The following is a 20,358-nucleotide window of genomic DNA, read 5'->3' as shown; positions in this document are numbered from 1 at the left end:
CTGGATTGGACCCATTTGGAGTTTTTAGGACTTAAAACGTTGGTGTAAAAATTAGAAAATGGCTTGATTGATCATCTCGTTTGCTCGGAACGTTGAACATTCCTTGAAATGTTGAATTAGCAGAATGCAATGACTAAAAACTTCATTGGCAAAAAGGCAATTCCCATCGTCACATACATCAGCATACTTTTTAAATTTGAGTTTGATTTATTTAATTAAGGGACCGTACATATCAAGGGTGGCAAACTCGGGTTCGCGGGCCGCGTTAACGTCAACTCAATTTCATGTGGGCCGGACCATTTTAGATATAATATTTAGATTTTTGTTTTAATAAATGGATTTAAAAAACTGGATTCAAATCCCTGAATATTCCGTTTTTTTATAGATCTAAAACAATGTTTATTTTAGCTTTTTTTATATGTTTTTAGATTTTACAAAATGATTTTTGAACCAAAAACAGAAAAAATGGATTAAAAAATGACAATTATTGATTTAAAAGGAGGAAAATCAGGAAATTTAATATACAATTATACTCTTCATTTTAATTTGATCCTAAAACAGAAAGTCGGCACTCATGATTTACTTTCCCGGGCCACACAAAATGATGCGGCGGGCCAGATTTGGCCCCCGGGCCGCCACTTTGACACAGGTGGTACATATTAATGAACATATACATATTCCTGTTAATGAACTTAGCTGAAGGCTCATTTCCATCTTGAGTCCCTTGTGCAGGTTGATGATAAACTCAATAAGGCATAAAAACAATTTCATATTGAGTTTAAAGTGCTACTTAATGTCTCACCTTGATTGACAATGTCCAGCTTGACTACATATTTATAAAAATCAATCCCAGCTACTGCTTGTTTGTTATTATAATAACTTTGAAGATGGATATATAAATGGATTGGATAACTTTATTCATCCCGTATTCGGGAAATTTTGTTGTTACAGTAGCAAGAGGGTGAGAATACAGACACAGAAAAAGACATTTTAGACATAAATAGATAGGTCATAAGTAAGTTAATAAATAAATACATGAATAAATATATAAATAAGCGTGTTGCTGAAATATATATATACATACATATATACATGCATACATACATATATATATATATATATACATACATATATATATATACATACATATACATACATATACATACATATATACACATGTATATATATATATAGATATATACATACATATATATATTTATATATATACATATATATACATATACACGTGTACATATATATGTATGTATGTATGTATATATATGTACACGTGTATATGTATATATATGTATTTGTATATATATATATATATATATATATATATATATATATGTGTATATATATATATATATATATATATATGTAAGAAGTTAATCATTTAATGTATATTCATTAAAAAGCTTTCGTAAATCTGGCAGACTAGGATTGATAGATTAGATAGCTAGAATTGGTCTTTACAGCAAATGAGTAAGATTTGGAGCCCCCCCTCGGACCGAGTAAAACCACGCCTCCCCCTTCACCTCCCCCCTTTTTTTGGAGCCGGTATGGGCCTATAACCTCGCCGTGTTTCCGCCCATTCCTCCACATTGGCCCCCCAGCCCTCCCTCGCATTGTCATGCAAATAAAGGAGGTGTAAAATATTCCCCCCGAGCGCAGCCAGCAGCCAGCCCAGAGCGCACGGAGGACGCACGGAGGACGCAGCGGAGCGGACCCATACGCTGGCGGAATTCTATCCTCTTTTTTTTTTGTTTTGTTTCTTTCTTTTCTTTTCTTTTTCTCCTATCCTTTCCCCCCCTCGTCGGAGGATCGTCACACAGGTAAGAGCAAAAAAAAAAAAAGCTCGCCGTCAAAAAGCTTGCGCTTCAAAGCGCGCACGCACACGCGCAGATGTTGCGGAATGCGGAGCAGTGTTCTGATCTCCTCCGAACTTTCTGTTTGCTTGCCGCTTTTACAGGCGGACCGCGGGACTCGGACCCAGACCCGGGAGATCCAAAGAGGGTAGGAAAAGTGCGAGTGAGCCGACCCCAGCCGAGGTGACCCTTACCCAGCCCCCCATCGCATCGTCTCCCCCTGCGCCGGCCAGGAAAAGCGTACACGGCGGCGCTCACCAGTCCACTCGGCCGGCCGGCCCGGCGCACGGGAGGGAGGGAGGGAGGTTTCTTCTCCCCCTTTTTTTGAGGAGGATCTTGGCGTCTTTTCGCTCCTTTCCTGGGGATATACCAAACAAGCGTGGCGGCCAAGCGCGAGAGCTTTTCTCATTTTAGCCAGGATTACCGGGCGCCTCGTCATCCGACGCGAGCGATGAGCCAGGCGGACGTGTCCACGTGCTCGGCCCCCCAGAGGGTCTTCCAGGAGGCGGTGAAGAAGGGCAACACCAAGGAGCTGCACTCGCTGCTGCAGAACATGACGAACTGCGAGTTTAACGTCAACTCCTTCGGACCCGAGGGCCAGACGGCCTTGCATCAGTCGGTCATCGACGGCAACCTGGAGCTGGTCAAGCTGCTGGTCAAGTTCGGAGCGGACATCCGACTGGCCAATCGGGAGGGATGGAGCGCCCTGCACATCGCCGCCTTCGGGGGACACCAGGACATTGTGCTATACCTCATCACCAAGGCCAAGTACTCGTCCGGGGCCCGGTGATGGACCCCTTGCCCCCTTTTTCTCTCTCTCTGCTGTGCGTCAGGTAAACAAAGACAAAAAAAATGAGCAACGAGAAATGGCCACTCCAAAAATTCCCCTACAATTATTCAAAAACACACATTTGGTTGTTGGTACTAAAGCAGGGGTGGGAGACCATTTTTTCCCCAGTCAATCCTCCCAATTCCCGACATTTTCCTCACTAGTGGATGCTCTTCAAATGTTCCCCACTTCCCGCCTGAGGGTCCTCAAGCCCTAGGTTGCTCACCCCTGTCTCAAAAGCTTTCCTCCTTATTTTGTCAACAATAGACGGTGCAAGTGCACCATCCATTGCAGACTATGTCTTCCATAATGCTCCGTAAATGAGCGTTTTAACTTATTTAAAGCGAATTAGGGCACTTGATGCTGGAAACATTTGAAAGGGAAAAAAAAGACAGGCACACAAACAGAAACAGCGTTATTTTTCTCCTTTTAACCCTCACGATAGAGCGACAAATGGCTTCCTCGTGCTTGTCAAGTACTGTACACACACACACACACACACACACACACACCATAGCTTTACTTTGTTTCTGTCATTGTTTGAAAAGACATACAAACGTTGCCATCACACACACTGGCGTCCTACTTTTTTTTTCATGCCAGTTTACCAATGTCATTGTGTTGTTACTTAAAAAAAAAAACAGCTGCTTTGTCTAAAGAAAAAAAATTGGAATCACTTTAGAAACTCATTTCAGTATTCTGCTAACATCCTCAACTGTGAAAGCAGGCTGTTATTTTTGTTGTATTTATGAAGGTACATATAGATTTTTTTTAAAGAGAGGATCTTTAATGTAAGAGGGTGACTAAAGCTGCTTACATTAAAACAAAAAAACAAAAACAAAAAAAGTGTCCCATGTGGCTGTATTTGACCCCCTCCGCCCCTGGATGTGCACCCCAATCCCACCCACCTCCTGTCAGGATCGGTTGACTTTTTTGCCAGCTACCTCGACTTTTAAAGTATTCTCATGTTGTGCTTATGCCAGTATCTTGTGTGCTTGTGCCACCTTCTACTGCCCCATGAAAAGATCCTGCATGCTCATTTGGGTTTGTGTCATACTACAACCAAACCAGTTCAGACAAGCTAAGCATCGGTGTGCCTTTCTGCGATCCCTCTTTTTTGTTTGTTTGTTGTTGGTTTTTTTTAGGAGGGGGAGGGGTTGTCGGAGGGTTCAATTTCCAGTCAAGACAATAAGTGGGATGGCTTCTTAAATGCAGGGAGTTTGAATTGCACAAATACGCGAAGTCTTGGAGTGCTTTCTTGGCTTTGGATGGAAGAGTTACGACGACTACTGACTTTTTTTTTTGAACAAAAATCAAATTAAATCACAGTACGTGGCAAGTTGCAGGACTCGGAAAGAAAATCTTTGAAAAAGTTGTCTGCTGCTTTGGAAAAAAAAGAAAAAGTGAGGGCACCCAAACGTTTGAAACAAAGCTGCTTCTTTTTTTGTCATAGTTAGCTTTTCTTTCAAATACTTCACAGCAGATTCATGAGAAGAGTGTGTGTTTTTCTTCTCACGAGGCCCAAACACACACACACACACACACATACACACACACACACACACACACACTCACACACACACACACACACACACACATGAATACTTAAGCGATTGAATTGGCATGAGGGCAACACATGAAAATATGCATCGCTTGTCTTAAACTTGATATTATTTTGTTTTTTCTTTGATTTTTTTTTTTCTTTTCAATATTGCACTGATGACTGTTGTTGTTGAAGTTGGCTTTTTAGGTGCCAACATTTAAGAATTTTTTTTCTGGAAAGAAAAAAAAAATCAAACGCAGCAAAATACTATTGTATAAATATATGCTCCAGGTGATCAATGTGTGCGTTACTTTGTGGAAATGTATTTTTCTTGCAAAGGTGGGTTATGCGTGCATGTTGGTGTGTATTTTATGTGTATGTATACATGTATGTATGTATATATATATATATGTATGTATATATGTATACATGTATACATATATGTATGTATATATATGTATGTGTATATATATGTATGTGTATATATGTATGTGTATATGTATGTATAGATATGTATGTGTATATGTATGTATATGTGTATATATGTATGTAAATATATGTATATATGTATATATATATGTGTATATATGTATATATATGTATATGTGTATATATATGTATATATATGTATATATATATATATGTATATATATGTATGTGTATATGTGTATATATACATGCATATACATATATATGTATACACATGCATATACATATATGTATTCACATGCATATACATCTATATGTATACACATGCATATACATATATATGTATACACATGCATATACATATATATGTATTTATGTATACACATACATATACTTATACTTATGTATGTATAAATGGTGATGATGAGAAAACTTGGGGCACTTCATTTATGAAGTGCTGTCTTCCTGTTTTTTAATGAAAGGGGAATAATACATTTGATGGTAAGATCATTGTAACATGATTAAAAAAAATTGCACATTTGTGTGGTTGTCAGGCTCACCCGCGTCATAACATTTATGACGTGAGGAGCCAGCCACCAGAGTGGTGTACAAGACCAGTGTGTTGTTCTTTTATCGCCAAGAAAAAAAAGGGCTTACTCTTGTCTTTTTTTGGGGGGGGTGCAGAGGGGGGACAAGATGTGTTTCCCACTTTTTTTTTGTCTTTTGCTTCATTTCATGCGGGAGGAAATTTTTTCCTCTTTGAGACTTTGATTTGGAATGTTTGTAACACTGTGATGATGACGTGATGTCACGTGGAGACGAGTGCTTTATTTTTTTTGTACATTTGTGTACAAGGCAGTAAAGACATCATTAAACTCCAGACTTTGAGTCGATGCATCTTTCTGTTTTCACGTGCAAAAAAAAAAAAAAAAAACGTCTGCATTTCCCCATAGAATGCCGATGAACCCTTCACACACCCACACAAACCCTCCTTGGGCGCTTCTCCCCACTTGTCTTCCAACCAAGCCCGGCCCATAATGCAATTCTCTCCCTTTGTTATTCATCTGGCCTCGTCCTTTGACTACCGGCATAAAAGGGCCTGTTGCACTGTGGGTAGTCTCCGCTTTAAAGAAGGCTTCCCCTCCCTCGTGTGTGTGTTTTGGGAGAGCAGGTTTTGGGTTACCCGCACAATTCCATCCCCCGGTGCCCTCGGTCGAGGTTCCGCACTAGCTTTCTTGATCTTGTTGTCGTGAAAAATTGCTGTATTATCATTATTCATGTTTGAATGCAAACTTTAGCATTTGTTCTCATTTTTTGATGCGCCTAACTTTGCTCACAACTTTGCACATTGTTGAAGAAAACTGGAAATTTGGCAAAAATGTCCATTATTTAATGTTTCTTGTTATAATCACTGGTAAAATGTTGTCTTGTTTACAAGCTTATTTGAATAGGCCCCATTTATGACACTTTTATTTATAAGATGCAGACTTTGAAAATATTTAAAAGATAACAAAATGTAAACATGGTTTTAGTTTGTCTTTATCTTTTAAAAATGAAGGTGAATTTGAACTGGCAATCATCAAATAGTACATTTCCACATTTCCTAAATTTTGTAGGAAAGCAAAATATCCTTAAACTCATTGTGAAGTGATGAACAAAAAAAATCACCTGTAGCTAAAGATTGATTCATGAACAATACATTTCATACACAGAAAAGAATCTTCCTTCCTGGTATGTGACTTTCCCAACAGCAAACTTTAAATGCCACGCAAGCTTGTGGTTTTTTTTTTTCTGGCATGAGACGTGACGAATTTGTCAACTGGCGTTCCTCAAGGTGACAACATCAAACAATTCTTTGAAATGAAACAACAGTGAGGAACTCCCATCGAATGCTTCTCCGAATCTTTGCCTCATTTTCCTCTTTGCTTCCGCTTCCCGTTGTTTTTTTCACATCGTTCATTTCACAGGATTGAACCCGAACCCCGAGGCCTGCGAGCGCTAACCAATGTTCCAATGTGCCGCCCATTTAACCCATCAATTCTTTCCTAAATTTAGTTCAAAGAATGCTGGGTAAATGCCTATGAAAGTGGCTGTTAGAGATAACAAAAGACGTTTTCAAGCGGCTTGACCTCCGGCTGAACTCTAAACGTGAGTAATGCGTCTCTGCGGCAGGTACACAAGTTACGCTTGATTTTTTTTCCTCATTCTCAGGATGTTTTTGTTGAGTTAGGCTCTCATTGTTCACGCGGCGATTTGGCCGACCGCCGCCCAGGGCCCGACGTGGCTTCTTCTTCGCGTGCCCGACGGATGACGCAAAGACTTTTGGGACAGCAGAGAAGAGATGGACGCCAGTAGATGCTTTCAGGTGAGTTAAGTGGACAAATTCTGAGCTTTTTTTAAATTAAAACTAAGGAGACTATGGTTTGTAGATATAAAACAAGGGAGAACATGACCAGGTCTGACCCTGGGATTGAACCCTCAACCTTTCAACTGAGAAGCCAGTGTGCTCATCCACCAGGTAAGACAAATTTAAAATGACCAAACATAGTAAAGCTGCTTTTCTTGTAATAAAAGACCATGTGCGGCCATAGTAAGGCTTTTTTGTGTGGAAAAAAAGACCATGTATATTAAGGCCTTTTTTCCATAAAAAATGACCATGTATATATATAGTAAGGCTTTTTGGGGAAATAAAGACAATGTATAGTAAGGTTTTTTTTCCATAAAAAATGACCATGTATAGCAAGGCTTTTTTTCATAAAAACGACCATTTATAGTAAGACATTTTTTCATTAAAAAATGACCATGTATAGTAAGGCTTTTTTCATAAAAACTGACCTTGTATCGTAAGGCTTTTTTTTTTTACCATAAAAAGACCATGTATAGTAAGTCTTTTTTGTAAAAATGACCATGTATAAAGTAAGGCATTTTTTTACATTAAAAATGACAACGTTTAGTAGGGCTTTTTTTTTCATTAAAAATGACCATGTATAGTAAAGCTTTTTTCATTAAAAAATGACCATTTATAGTAAGACATTTTTTCATTAAAAAATGACCATGTATAGTAAGGCTTTTTTTCATTAAAAAATGACCATTTATAGTAAGACATTTTTTCATTAAAAAATGACCATGTATAGTAAGGCTTTTTTTTCATTGAAAAATGACCATGTATAATAAGGCTTTTTTCATTAAAAATGACCATGTATAGTAAGGCTTTTTTTTTCCCCCATTAAAAATGACCATATATAGTAAGGCTTTTTTTGTAAAACAAAATGACCATGTAAATTAAGGCCAACCAAAAGGTATTTACAGCCCCACCCGCCCTCTACTGACCAATGCACGTTATTATGAAAACAGTGTATTTTGTGTCTATTTTTAATAGGCTTGACCGAGGTCAAAGTTCAATTGGCCGCCGCCCATTTGCAAAATGGTGGATGAGCCAGGAGCCATTATAGGTGTGGACTGCAGAGCAGCTCAGATGTGAGCATTTACCAAAGAAAGACCTGATCAACTTTGTACAGGACAATGCAGCGCATTCGGTTAGTTGTCATTTGTGGATTTCGTAGCCCCAGTTGTCATTTTTAGACTGCTTTTTGACGGGACCCTGCTTCGTTTGATGTGATGTAGCAACCATGTGTGCAGACAGAAAAATGTTTGCAAACAAATTGGCTACATTGCATTACCTATAGCTCTTTATGTTTAAAAAGACATCATTCCATTGTGTGTTTCAGTCCTTCAACGAGCACAGACTGCTGGGAAACATCAAGAATGTGACCAAAACGACCAAAAAGGAGCAGCTTGTCGACACCTAAACGGGCTGTTTGTCAGCAAAGTAAGTCTTTTTTATTTATTTTTTAAATATAGTTTATTTTCTCTATCTGTGTAATAATTAACCATCAGCGTTTGTTCAGTTATTCACGGCTTTGCTAAATTAGCTTGTTTTTCATTATCATTATTCCAATTTTGAAAGAAAACACACTTTAATTGGCTTGGTGTTGATTTTTAATAGCAAGAACCTGTGTGGATAACTCACAAGTGCCATCAGTGGAGGTTTAAGGAATAAACAGTACACTTATAGAATATATGTATACTTTTACCCTGCTTTCTTAAAGGAAGGCTTCAGGGCTTGGGCCTTTTCATTTTAAGTTTTTAATGTGAGATTGACTAAACCTAAGTGAGACATTCATTCAACAATAGTGCAGGGTGCATTTTTGACTCAAGTTTAAAGATATGCTAAAATAACCATTTTCCTCCGTGTAAAAAGAGAAAACTGATGCTTTTTGGGATATTTATTTTAAACGAATGGATTTTAAATGATTGACTTAAAAACTCATCCAGGATGAAATAACATGGGAAATGAATGTGGGTCATTTGTACATCCAAATGGTTAAATTATTACGCTGTGATGTTTTGCTTTTTTCTTAAAAACGACATAGTATAGTAAGATTTTTTTCTAAAAAACGACATAGTATAGTAAGGCTTTTTTCTTAAAAAACAACATAGTATAGTAAGGCTTTTTTCTTAAAAAACGACATAGTATAGTAACACATTTTTCCTTAAAAACGACATAGTATAGTAAGGCTTTTTTTCTTAAAAAACGACATAGTATAGTAAGGCTTTTTTTCCCTTAAAAAACGACATAGTATAGTAAGGCTTTTTTCCTTAAAAAACGACATAGTATAGTAAGGCTTTTTTTCCTTAAAAAACGACATAGTATAGTAAGGCTTTTTTCCTTAAAAAACGACATAGTATAGTAAGGCTTTTTTCCTTAAAAACGACATAGTATAGTAAGGCTTTTTTCCTTAAAAAACGCCATAGTATAGTTAGTCTTTTTTTCTTAAAAAACGACATAGTATAGTTAGTCTTTTTTCAAAAAAAACGACATAGTATAGTAAGGCTTTTTTTCTTAAAAAACCGACATAGTATAGTAAGGCTTCTTTTCTTAAAAAACGACATAGTATAGTAAGGCTTTTTTTCTTAAAAAACGACATAGTATAGTAACACATTTTTTCTTAAAAACGACATAGTATAGTAAGGCTTTTTTTCTTAAAAAACGACATAGTTTAGTAAGGCTTTTTTTCTTAATAAACGACATAGTATAGTTAGTCTTTTTTTCTTAAAAAACGACATAGTATAGTTAGTCTTTTTTCTAAAAAAACGACATAGTATAGTAAGGCTTTTTTTCTTAAAAAACCGACATAGTATAGTAAGGCTTCTTTTCTTAAAAAACGACATAGTATAGTAACGCTTTTTTTCTTAAAAAACGACATAGTATAGTAACACATTTTTTCTTAAAAACGACATAGTATAGTAAGGCTTTTTTTTCTTAAAAAACGACATAGTATAGTAAGGCTTTTTTTCTTAAAAAACGACAGTATAGTAAGGCTTATTTTCTTAAAAAACGACATAGTATAGTAAGGCTTTTTTTCTTAAAAAACGACATAGTATAGTAAGGCTTTTTTTCTTTAAAAAAACGACATAGTATAGTAAGGGTTTTTTTCTTAAAAAACGACATAGTATAGTAAGGCTTTTTTCTTTTAAAAAATGACCATGTATAGTAAGGCTTTTTTCTTGTGGTCTCTCTGACAGGATGGACTAGGTTTGGGACCAGCTTGCGGATGAAGCGCCGCCCCGACCGGTCGCCTTTGTATTGGCTGGGTATGTGATGTCTCGCCTTGTTGCAGCGATCATAGTGCGTGCGCATAGCCACATCCCCTTACAAAAAAGTTTTTAGAATGAAAAAATATATTTCTTCTAAATATTAGTCAAGGTCACATAATAGAACAAGAGATACTTTGCTGACAACTTTTATTTTGATTTTTTTCAGATGAGTGACAAAGGCAAAAAATGGATGACTTGTGGGAGGGACAGTCTTCCAACGAAAAGCTTTCCCAAAGCGTGGAGAGCGAGGACACCTGAAGACAAAAAAGTAAGTTTAAAAGAGACATTCATGTTGCTGTGCCGAAAATATTTGTTTTCTTTTGCTTTTCTTAGACTCACCTGCAGATGTAGCTGATGTAGGATGTGCATGGATTGATTCCCACATCCTTCCAGTTCTCACTCTTCAGCTCAAATGGATACTTGGCCTCAATAGTAGAGCACCAACTTACCATACAAAAGGTAATTGATTAGATTCCCCGCCTCCTCCAACTTCTCACTTTTCAGGTCAAACAAAAACCAAGTGGGCAGGACCATACTTTTTAGCGAGGTGGCTTATACACTTAGTCAATTGAGTCGCCTTATACACTTAGTCAATTGAGTCGCCTTATACACTTAGTCAATTGAGTCGAGCGCCATCCTACCGAAAATACTTGGCCGGTCGAAGTTTAGTGGGTGTGTGGGTGGGCCCCTTGGCGCACACAGTAGAGTATGCACCTACCGCCGAGTGGAAGCTGGTTCGCGTCCCGCAGACGTACTCTTGGTGCCTCTCCCGCCTTCGGCGGGAGAGACACCTGCGACATAAGAATAATTACCTTTTACTAAAAATAACTAAAAAATAAATTTTACATTTAATCATTACATCCAGATTTGTTAAAATACTTAGCCTAAAAAATCCATACACTTAGCCAAATTACGACCATGCTGAGTGAGGGAGGTGGCTTGCACACTTAGTCAAATGAGTCGAGTTCCCTCTTACCGAAAATACTTGGCCGGTCGAAGTTTAGTGGGTGTGTGGGTGGGCCCCTTGGCGCACACAGTGGAGTATGCGCCTACCGCCGAATGGATGCTGGTTCGCGTCCCGCAGACGTACTCTTGGTGCCTCTCCCCGCCTTCGGCGGGGAGAGACACCTGCGACATAAGAAGAATTACCTTTTACTAAAAAAAACTTTAACAATTAAATTTTACATTTAATCATTACATCAAAATTATTTAAAATAACTGGCCTAAATTAGCAGGGAGGCGGTTTGCACACTTAGCCAAATTCGTCGTGCACCCTCTTCCTGAAAATACCTGGCCGGTTGAAGTTTAGTGGGAAGGTGGGAAGGCCCTTTAGCACGCACAGTAGAGTATATGCCTACCACGCAGTGGAAGCTGGTTCGCGTCCCGCAGAGGTACTCTTGGTAAGAATAATTACCTTTTACTAAAAAAAACTTTAAACATTTTTAAATTTTACATTTAGGTCATTACACCAAAATTTGTTAAAATAATTAGCCTACACAATCAAAAGACACTGGCTATTTGCTAGTATTTCAAGCAAACCAGCCAAACACTTTTATTGGTCCAAAATACCTTTGCGTCACGCCGGCAACAAAATGCAATCGGCAGTCCCAATCATTTTCAACTGGTTGCAGGCGATAGACATCCAAATGATGAAGAGATGGTGGGGGGCGGTTGGCATTCCCACCACAACCGCATGGTGACGTTGTTCTGACATTCGCCCTCGTCCACATCTGCCGAGTGACGGGGACACAGCTCAAACCCACGGCTGTTACGGGGTGAGGCAAGGTCAGGCTGCACCCCGTTCTTCTCCTCCTCTCTCCTCTTCCACGTTGTCCAATGCATCTTTCATGACACAAAGACGATTATTTCTCAACACTGCCCAAGATGACAACATTTTTGTCCTACGACGCTAATATCTTTACGGTGGCGATACGGTTTTCAACCTGGCATGACGAAGGCGGTGGCGACGTGCATCTGTCCCAACTGCTCCTGCGGCCCGTCAGCGAGCGCTTCCCGACTGGACACCGTGAATAACATAAAGGTCACGTGACCAAAGTGATGATGTTGACGACGACAATCGGACTTACGGATCAGTGAGGATTTGCTATCCGGCAAAGTCGTCCGCCTGCATCTGCGGGAGCCGTCCAAAAGCATGAGTGTCAGCCTCCGCTCACGGGGGCGCCGGTACGAGTCTGTCAACAAACAAGGCAAGGGGTGAACTTATGGGGAACATTTCCTCAATGCTGTAACTTACATTCAAAAAATATCTTGTACATACACGAGCCTTGTGAGGATGAGCCAGAAGCCAAGATTCATTCATTATGTATACAATAAAGTCAAATATGACTATTATTGCTCACATGCCTCACATTGCGTTTTTTGTATTTTTAAAGAAAATAGCCTTACTATACATGGTCATTTTTTAAGAAAATATGCCTTACTATACTATGTCGTTTTTTAAGAAAGAAAGCCTTACTATACTATGTCGTTTTTTTAAAGAAAAAAAGCCTTACTATACTATGTCGTTTTTTTAAAGAAAAAAAGCCTTACTATACTATGTGTTTTTTTTACAAAAAAAAGCCTTACTATACTATGTTGTTTTTTAAGAAAAAAGACTAACTATACTATGTCGTTTTTAAGGAAAAATGCCTTACTATACTATGTCGTTTTTTAAGAAAGAAAGCCTTACTATACTATGTCGTTTTTTTTAAAGAAAAAAAGCCTTACTATACTATGTCGTTTTTTTAAGAAAAAAGCCTTACTATACTATGTCGTTTTTTTAAAGAAAAAAAGACTAACTATAGTATGTCGTTTTTTTTAAGAAAAAAGCCTTACTATACTATGTCGTTTTTTAAGAAAATATGCCTTACTATACTATGTCGTTTTTTAAGAAAGAAAGCCTTACTATACTATGTCGTTTTTTTAAAGAAAAAAAGCCTTACTATACTATGTCGTTTTTTTAAGAAAAAAAGCCTTACTATACTATGTCGTTTTTTTACAAAAAAAGCCTTACTATACTATGTTGTTTTTTAAGAAAAAAGACTAACTATACTATGTCGTTTTTAAGGAAAAATGCCTTACTATACTATGTCGTTTTTTAAGAAAGAAAGCCTTACTATACTATGTCATTTTTTTAAAGAAAAAAAGCCTTACTATACTATGTCGTTTTTTTAAGAAAAAAGCCTTACTATACTATGTCGTTTTTTTAGAAAAAAGACTAACTATACTATGTTGTTTTTTTTAAGAAAAAAGCCTTACTATACTATGTCGTTTTTTTAGAAAAAAGACTAACTATACTATGTTGTTTTTTAAGAAAAAAAGCCTTACTATACTATGTCGTTTTTTAAGAAAAAAAAGCCTTACTATACTATGTCGTTTTTTAAGAAAAAAAAGCCTTACTATACTATGTCGTTTTTTAAGAAAAAAAGCCTAACTATACTATGTCATTTTTTTTAAGAAAAAAGCCTTACTATACTATGCTGCTGTTTTCTTCAGCTCCAGACTACTGAGGAACTGTGCGGATAAGCTTGGAGAGTGACTGCATATTCTCTACCTCGGTCACAGTCTGCAGAAGTTCCCCATCTCGTGGAAGACTTCCTGTGTGTGGTTCCAGTTTTTGTCCAACTTTACGTCTTTTTGAGTCTATCCGTTTTAGCTACCGAAACTCGTAGCTCGTTTTGTGCTTTTGCTGCTTTTCTGTCATAATGATTTGGTGATTCTTTATGATCCCATTGACTTTGTGTACTTTGTGCTTTTTGCATTTGCTTTGTTGTTCTGCTGCCCTTGACTGTACTGTCTAATTTATAACTATGCCTTTTCTTGCTACTGTCACAATGAAATTTCCTGAATACGGGATGAATAAAGTTATCCAATCCAATCCAAGGCTTTTTTTCTTAAAAAACGACATAGTATAGTAAGGTTTTTTTTTCTTAAAAAAGGACATAGTATAGTAAGGCTTTTTTTCTTAAAAAACGACATAGTATAGTAAGGCTTTTCTTAAAAAACGGCATAGTATAGTAAGGCTTTTTTCTTAAAAAACGACATAGTATAGTAAGGCTTTTTTTCTTAAAAAAACGACAGTATAGTAAGGTTTTTTTCTTAAAAAAACGACATAGTATAGTAAGGCTTTTTTCCTTAAAAAACGACATAGTATTGTAAGGCTTTTTCCTTAAAAAACGACAGTATAGTAAGGCTTTTTTCCCCTTAAAAAAACGACATAGTATAGTAAGGCTTTTTTTCCCTTAAAAAAACGACATAGTATAGTAAGGCTTTTTTTCCCTTAAAAAACGACATAGTATAGTAAGGCTTTTTTTCTTAAAAAAACGACAGTATAGTAAGGTTTTTTTCTTAAAAAAACGACATAGTATAGTAAGGCTTTTTTCCTTAAAAAACGACATAGTATTGTAAGGCTTTTTCCTTAAAAAACGACAGTATAGTAAGGCTTTTTTCCCCTTAAAAAAACGACATAGTATAGTAAGGCTTTTTTTCCCTTAAAAAAACGACATAGTATAGTAAGGCTTTTTTTCCCTTAAAAATCGACATAGTATAGTAAGGCTTTTTTCCTTAAAAAACGACATAGTATAGAAAGGCTTTTTTTCCCTTAAAAAACGACATAGTATAGAAAGGCTTTTTTCCTTAAAAAACGACATAGTATAGTAAGGCATTTTTCCTTAAAAAACGACATAGTATAGTAAGGCTTTTTCCCTTAAAAAACGACATAGTATAGTAAGGCTTTTTTTCCCTTAAAAAACGACATAGTATAGTAAGGCTTTTTTCCTTAAAAAACGACATAGTATAGTAAGGCTTTTTTCCTTAAAAAACGACATAGTATAGTAAGGCTTTTTTCCTTAAAAAACGACATAGTATAGTAAGGCTTTTTTCCTTAAAAAACGACATAGTATAGTAAGGCTTTTTTCCTTAAAAAACTACATAGTATAGTAAGGCTTTTTTCCTTAAAAAACGACATAGTATAGTAAGGCTTTTTTCCTTAAAAAACGACCTAGTATAGTAAGGCTTTTTTCCCCTTAAAAAAACGACATAGTATAGTAAGGCATTTTTTCCCTTAAAAAACGACATAGTATAGTAAGGCTTTTTTCCCTTAAAAAACGACATAGTATAGTAAGGCTTTTTTCCTTAAAAAACGACATAGTATAGTAAGGCTTTTTTCCTTAAAAAACGACATAGTATAGTAAGGCTTTTTTCCTTAAAAAACGACATAGTATAGTAAGGCTTTTTTCCTTAAAAAACGACATAGTATAGTAAGGCTTTTTTCCTTAAAAAACGACATAGTATAGTAAGGCTTTTTTCCTTAAAAAACGACATAGTATAGTAAGGCTTTTTCCCCTTAAAAAACGACATAGTATAGTAAGGCTTATTTTCTTAAAAAACGACATAGTATAGTAAGGCTTTTTTCCTTAAAAAACGACATAGTATAGTAAGGCTTTTTTCCTTGAAAAACGACATAGTATAGTAAGGCTTATTTTCTTAAAAAACGACATACTATAAGGCTTTTTTCCTTAAAAAACGACATAGTATAGTAAGGCTTATTTTCTTAAAAAACGACATAGTATAGTAAGGCTTTTTTCCTTAAAAAACGACATAGTATAGTAAGGCTTTTTTCCTTAAAAAAACGACATAGTATAGTAAGGCTTTTCTCCTTAAAAAAACGACATAGTACAGTAAGGCTTTTTTCCTTAAAAAACGACATAGTATAGTAAGGCTTTTTTCCTTAAAAACTACATAGTATAGTAAGGCTTTTTTCCTTAAAAAACGACATAGTATAGTAAGGCTTTTTTCCTTAAAAAACGACATAGTATAGTAAGGCTTTTTTCCTTAAAAAACGACATAGTATAGTAAGGCTTTTTTCCTTAAAAAACGACATAGTATAGTAAGGCTTTTTTCCTTAAAAAACGACATAGTATAGTAAGGCTTTTTCCCCTTAAAAAACGACATAGTATAGTAAGGCTTATTTTCTTAAAAAACGACATAGTATAGTAAGGCTTTTTTCCTTAAAAAACGACATAGTATAGTAAGGCTTTTTTCCTTGAAAAACGACATAGTATAGTAAGGCTTATTTTCTTAAAAAACGACATACTATAAGGCTTTTTTCCTTAAAAAACGACATAGTATAGTAAGGCTTATTTTCTTAAAAAACGACATAGTATAGTAAGGCTTTTTTCCTTAAAAAACGACATAGTATAGTAAGGCTTTTTTCCTTAAAAAAACGACATAGTATAGTAAGGCTTTTTTCCTTAAAAAAACGACATAGTATAGTAAGGCTTTTCTCCTTAAAAAAAACGACATAGTACAGTAAGGCTTTTTTCCTTAAAAAACGACATAGTATAGTAAGGCTTTTTTCCTTAAAAACGACATAGTATAGTAAGGCTTTTTTCCTTAAAAAACGACATAGTATAGTAAGGCTTTTTTCCTTAAAAAACGACATAGTATAGTAAGGCTTTTTTCCTTAAAAACGACATAGTATAGTAAGGCTTTTTTCCTTAAAAAACGACATAGTATAGTAAGGCTTTTTTCCTTAAAAAACGACATAGTATAGTAAGGCTTTTTTCCTTAAAAAACGACATAGTATAGTAAGGCTTTTTTCCTTAAAAAACTACATAGTATAGTAAGGCTTTTTTCCTTAAAAAACTACATAGTATAGTAAGGCTTTTTTCCTTAAAAAACGACATAGTATAGTAAGGCTTTTTTTTCCCTTAAAAAACGACATAGTATAGTAAGGCTTTTTCCCTTAAAAAACGACATAGTATAGTAAGGCTTTTTTCCTTAAAAAACGACATAGTATTGTAAGGCTTTTTCCTTAAAAAACGACAGTATAGCAAGGCTTTTTTCCTTAAAAAACGACATAGTATAGTAAGGCTTTTTTCCCCTTAAAAAAACGACATAGTATAGTAAGGCATTTTTCCTTAAAAAACGACATAGTATAGTAAGGCTTTTTCCCTTAAAAAACGACATAGTATAGTAAGGCTTTTTTCCCTTAAAAAACGACATAGTATAGTAAGGCTTTTTTCCTTAAAAAACGACATAGTATAGTAAGGCTTTTTTCCTTAAAAAACGACATAGTATAGTAAGGCTTTTTTCCTTAAAAAACGACATAGTATAGTAAGGCTTTTTTCCTTAAAAAACGACATAGTATAGTAAGGCTTTTTTCCTTAAAAAACGACATAGTATAGTAAGGCTTTTTTCCTTAAAAAACGACATAGTATAGTAAGGCTTTTTTCCTTAAAAAACGACCTAGTATAGTAAGGCTTTTTTCCCCTTAAAAAACGACATAGTATAGTAAGGCTTTCTTTCTTAAAAAACAACATAGTATAGTAAGACTTATTTTCTTAAAAAAGGACATAGTACAGTAAGGCTTTTTTCCTTAAAAAACGACATAGTATAGTAAGGCTTTTTCCCCTTAAAAAACGACATAGTATAGTAAGGCTTATTTTCTTAAAAAACGACATAGTATAGTAAGGCTTTTTTCCTTAAAAAACGACATAGTATAGTAAGGCTTTTTTCCTTGAAAAACGACATAGTATAGTAAGGCTTATTTTCTTAAAAAACGACATACTATAAGGCTTTTTTCCTTAAAAAACGACATAGTATAGTAAGGCTTATTTTCTTAAAAAACGACATAGTATAGTAAGGCTTTTTTCCTTAAAAAACGACATAGTATAGTAAGGCTTTTTTCCTTAAAAAAACGACATAGTATAGTAAGGCTTTTCTCCTTAAAAAAAACGACATAGTACAGTAAGGCTTTTTTCCTTAAAAAACGACATAGTATAGTAAGGCTTTTTTCCTTAAAAACGACATAGTATAGTAAGGCTTTTTTCCTTAAAAAACGACATAGTATAGTAAGGCTTTTTTCCTTAAAAAACGACATAGTATAGTAAGGCTTTTTTCCTTAAAAAACGACATAGTATAGTAAGATATTTTTCCCTTAAAAAACGACATACTATAGTAAGGCTTTTTCCCCTTAAAAACGACATAGTATAGTAAGGCTTTTTCCCCTTAAAAAACGACATAGTATAGTAAGGCTTTTTTCCTTGAAAAACGACATAGTATAGTAAGGCTTATTTTCTTAAAAAACGACATAGTATAAGGCTTTTTTCCTTAAAAAACGACATAGTATAGTAAGGCTTATTTTCTTAAAAAACGACATAGTATAGTAAGGCTTTTTTCCTTAAAAAACGACATAGTATAGTAAGGCTTTTTTCCTTAAAAAAACGACATAGTATAGTAAGGCTTTTCTCCTTAAAAAAACGACATAGTACAGTAAGGCTTTTTTCCTTAAAAAACGACATAGTATAGTAAGGCTTTTTTCCTTAAAAACGACATAGTATAGTAAGGCTTTTTTCCTTAAAAAACGACATAGTATAGTAAGGCTTTTTTCCTTAAAAAACGACATAGTATAGTAAGGCTTTTTTCCTTAAAAAACGACATAGTATAGTAAGGCATTTTTCCCTTAAAAAACGACATAGTATAGTAAGGCTTATTGTCTTAAAAAACGACATAGTATAGTAAGGCTTTTTTCCTTAAAAAACTACATAGTATAGTAAGGCTTTTTTCCTTAAAAAACGACATCGTATAGTAAGGCTTTTTTCCTTAAAAAACGACATAGTATAGTAAGGCTTTTTTTTCCCTTAAAAAACGACATAGTATAGTAAGGCTTTTCCCCTTAAAAAACGACATAGTATAGTAAGGCTTTTTCCCTTAAAAAAACGACATAGTATAGTAAGGCTTTTTTCCTTAAAAAACGACATAGTATAGTAAGGCTTTTTTCCTTAAAAAACGACATAGTATAGTAAGGCTTTTTTCCTTAAAAAACGACATAGTATAGTAAGGCTTTTTTCCTTAAAAAACGACATAGTATAGTAAGGCTTTTTTCCTTAAAAACGACATAGTATAGTAAGGCTTTTTTCCTTAAAAAACGACATAGTATAGTAAGGCTTTTTCCTTAAAAAACGACATAGTATAGTAAGGCTTTTTTCCTTAAAATACGACATAGTATAGTAAGGCTTTTTTTCCTTAAAAAACAACATAGTATAGCAAGGCTTTTTTTCCTTAAAAAACGACATAGTATAGTAAGGCTTTTTTCTTAAAAAATTGACATAGTATAGTAAGGCTTTTTTCCTTAAAAAACGACATAGTATAGTAAGGCTTTTTTCCCTTAAAAAACGACATAGTATAGTAAGGCTTTTTTCTTGAAAAACGACATAGTATAGTAAGGCTTTTTTCTTAAAAAATTGACATAGTATAGTAAGGCTTTTTTCCTTAAAAAACGACATAGTATAGTAAGGCTTTTTTCCCTTAAAAAACGACATAGTATAGTAAGGCTTTTTTCCTTAAAAAACGACATAGTATAGTAAGGCTTTTTTCCTTAAAAAACGACATAGTATAGTAAGGCTTTTTTCCTTAAAAAACGACATAGTATAGTAAGGCTTTTTTCCTTAAAAAACGACATAGTATAGTAAGGCTTTTTTCCTTAAAAAACGACATAGTATAGTAAGGCTTTTTTCCTTAAAAAACGACATAGTATAGTAAGGCTTTTTTCCTTAAAAACGACATAGTATAGTAAGGCTTTTTTCCTTAAAAAACGACATAGTATAGTAAGGCTTTTTCCTTAAAAAACGACATAGTATAGTAAGGCTTTTTTCCTTAAAATACGACATAGTATAGTAAGGCTTTTTTTCCTTAAAAAACAACATAGTATAGCAAGGCTTTTTTTCCTTAAAAAACGACATAGTATAGTAAGGCTTTTTTCTTAAAAAATTGACATAGTATAGTAAGGCTTTTTTCCTTAAAAAACGACATAGTATAGTAAGGCTTTTTTCCCTTAAAAAACGACATAGTATAGTAAGGCTTTTTTCTTGAAAAACGACATAGTATAGTAAGGCTTTTTCCCTTAAAAAACGACATAGTATAGTAAGGCCTTTTCCCTTAAAAAACGACATAGTATAGTAAGGCTTTTTTCCTTAAAAAACGACATAGTATAGTAAGGCTTTTTTCCTTAAAAAACGACATAGTATAGT

At 35.0% G+C, this 20,358-nt stretch overlaps 2 protein-coding genes and 1 long non-coding RNA gene across 5 annotated transcripts in view; 2 read left to right on the top strand and 1 right to left on the bottom strand.

Annotated features, from left to right (window-relative positions):
* Nucleotides 1–1,373: 1,373 nt before the first annotated feature.
* nrarpa (NOTCH regulated ankyrin repeat protein a) lies at nucleotides 1,374–4,287 on the top strand. Its single transcript, XM_077622131.1, has 2 exons — nucleotides 1,374–1,835; nucleotides 1,973–4,287. The coding sequence occupies exon 2, from the start codon at nucleotides 2,320–2,322 to the stop codon at nucleotides 2,656–2,658; it is 339 nt and encodes a 112-aa protein (XP_077478257.1). The 5' UTR covers nucleotides 1,374–1,835; nucleotides 1,973–2,319; the 3' UTR covers nucleotides 2,659–4,287.
* Nucleotides 4,288–4,685: 398 nt separating this feature from the next.
* On the top strand, nucleotides 4,686–13,006 carry LOC144090556 (uncharacterized). Its single transcript, XR_013305431.1, has 8 exons — nucleotides 4,686–6,817; nucleotides 6,900–7,034; nucleotides 7,099–7,187; nucleotides 8,049–8,205; nucleotides 8,398–8,498; nucleotides 10,256–10,324; nucleotides 10,494–10,595; nucleotides 10,661–13,006. It is a non-coding gene; the product is annotated as an uncharacterized LOC144090556 (long non-coding RNA).
* Nucleotides 10,458–20,358, bottom strand: part of LOC144090555 (uncharacterized) — a 26,169-nt gene continuing 16,268 nt past the window's right edge. For 2 of the 3 annotated variants that reach the window (XM_077622128.1, XM_077622129.1), the window contains exons 6-11: nucleotides 12,415–12,519; nucleotides 12,271–12,344; nucleotides 11,304–12,169; nucleotides 10,969–11,118; nucleotides 10,667–10,823; nucleotides 10,458–10,581 (exon numbers count right to left, since the gene is read on the bottom strand). In XM_077622128.1, the coding sequence (XP_077478254.1) occupies nucleotides 10,754–10,823; nucleotides 10,969–11,118; nucleotides 11,304–11,464 (381 nt within the window). In that variant the 5' untranslated portion in view covers nucleotides 11,465–12,169; nucleotides 12,271–12,344; nucleotides 12,415–12,519 and the 3' untranslated portion in view covers nucleotides 10,458–10,581; nucleotides 10,667–10,753. The remainder of the gene's footprint in view (nucleotides 10,582–10,666; nucleotides 10,824–10,968; nucleotides 11,119–11,303; nucleotides 12,170–12,270; nucleotides 12,345–12,414; nucleotides 12,520–20,358) is intronic. The other variant, XM_077622130.1, reaches the window with a different exon arrangement.

The sequence above is a fragment of the Stigmatopora argus genome, chromosome 16 (assembly GCF_051989625.1).
Source record: "Stigmatopora argus isolate UIUO_Sarg chromosome 16, RoL_Sarg_1.0, whole genome shotgun sequence".
NCBI classification, from domain to species: domain Eukaryota; kingdom Metazoa; phylum Chordata; class Actinopteri; order Syngnathiformes; family Syngnathidae; genus Stigmatopora; species Stigmatopora argus.
Note: the sequence above shows the minus strand (reverse complement) of the source record. Positions and strands in the feature narration are given on the sequence as shown.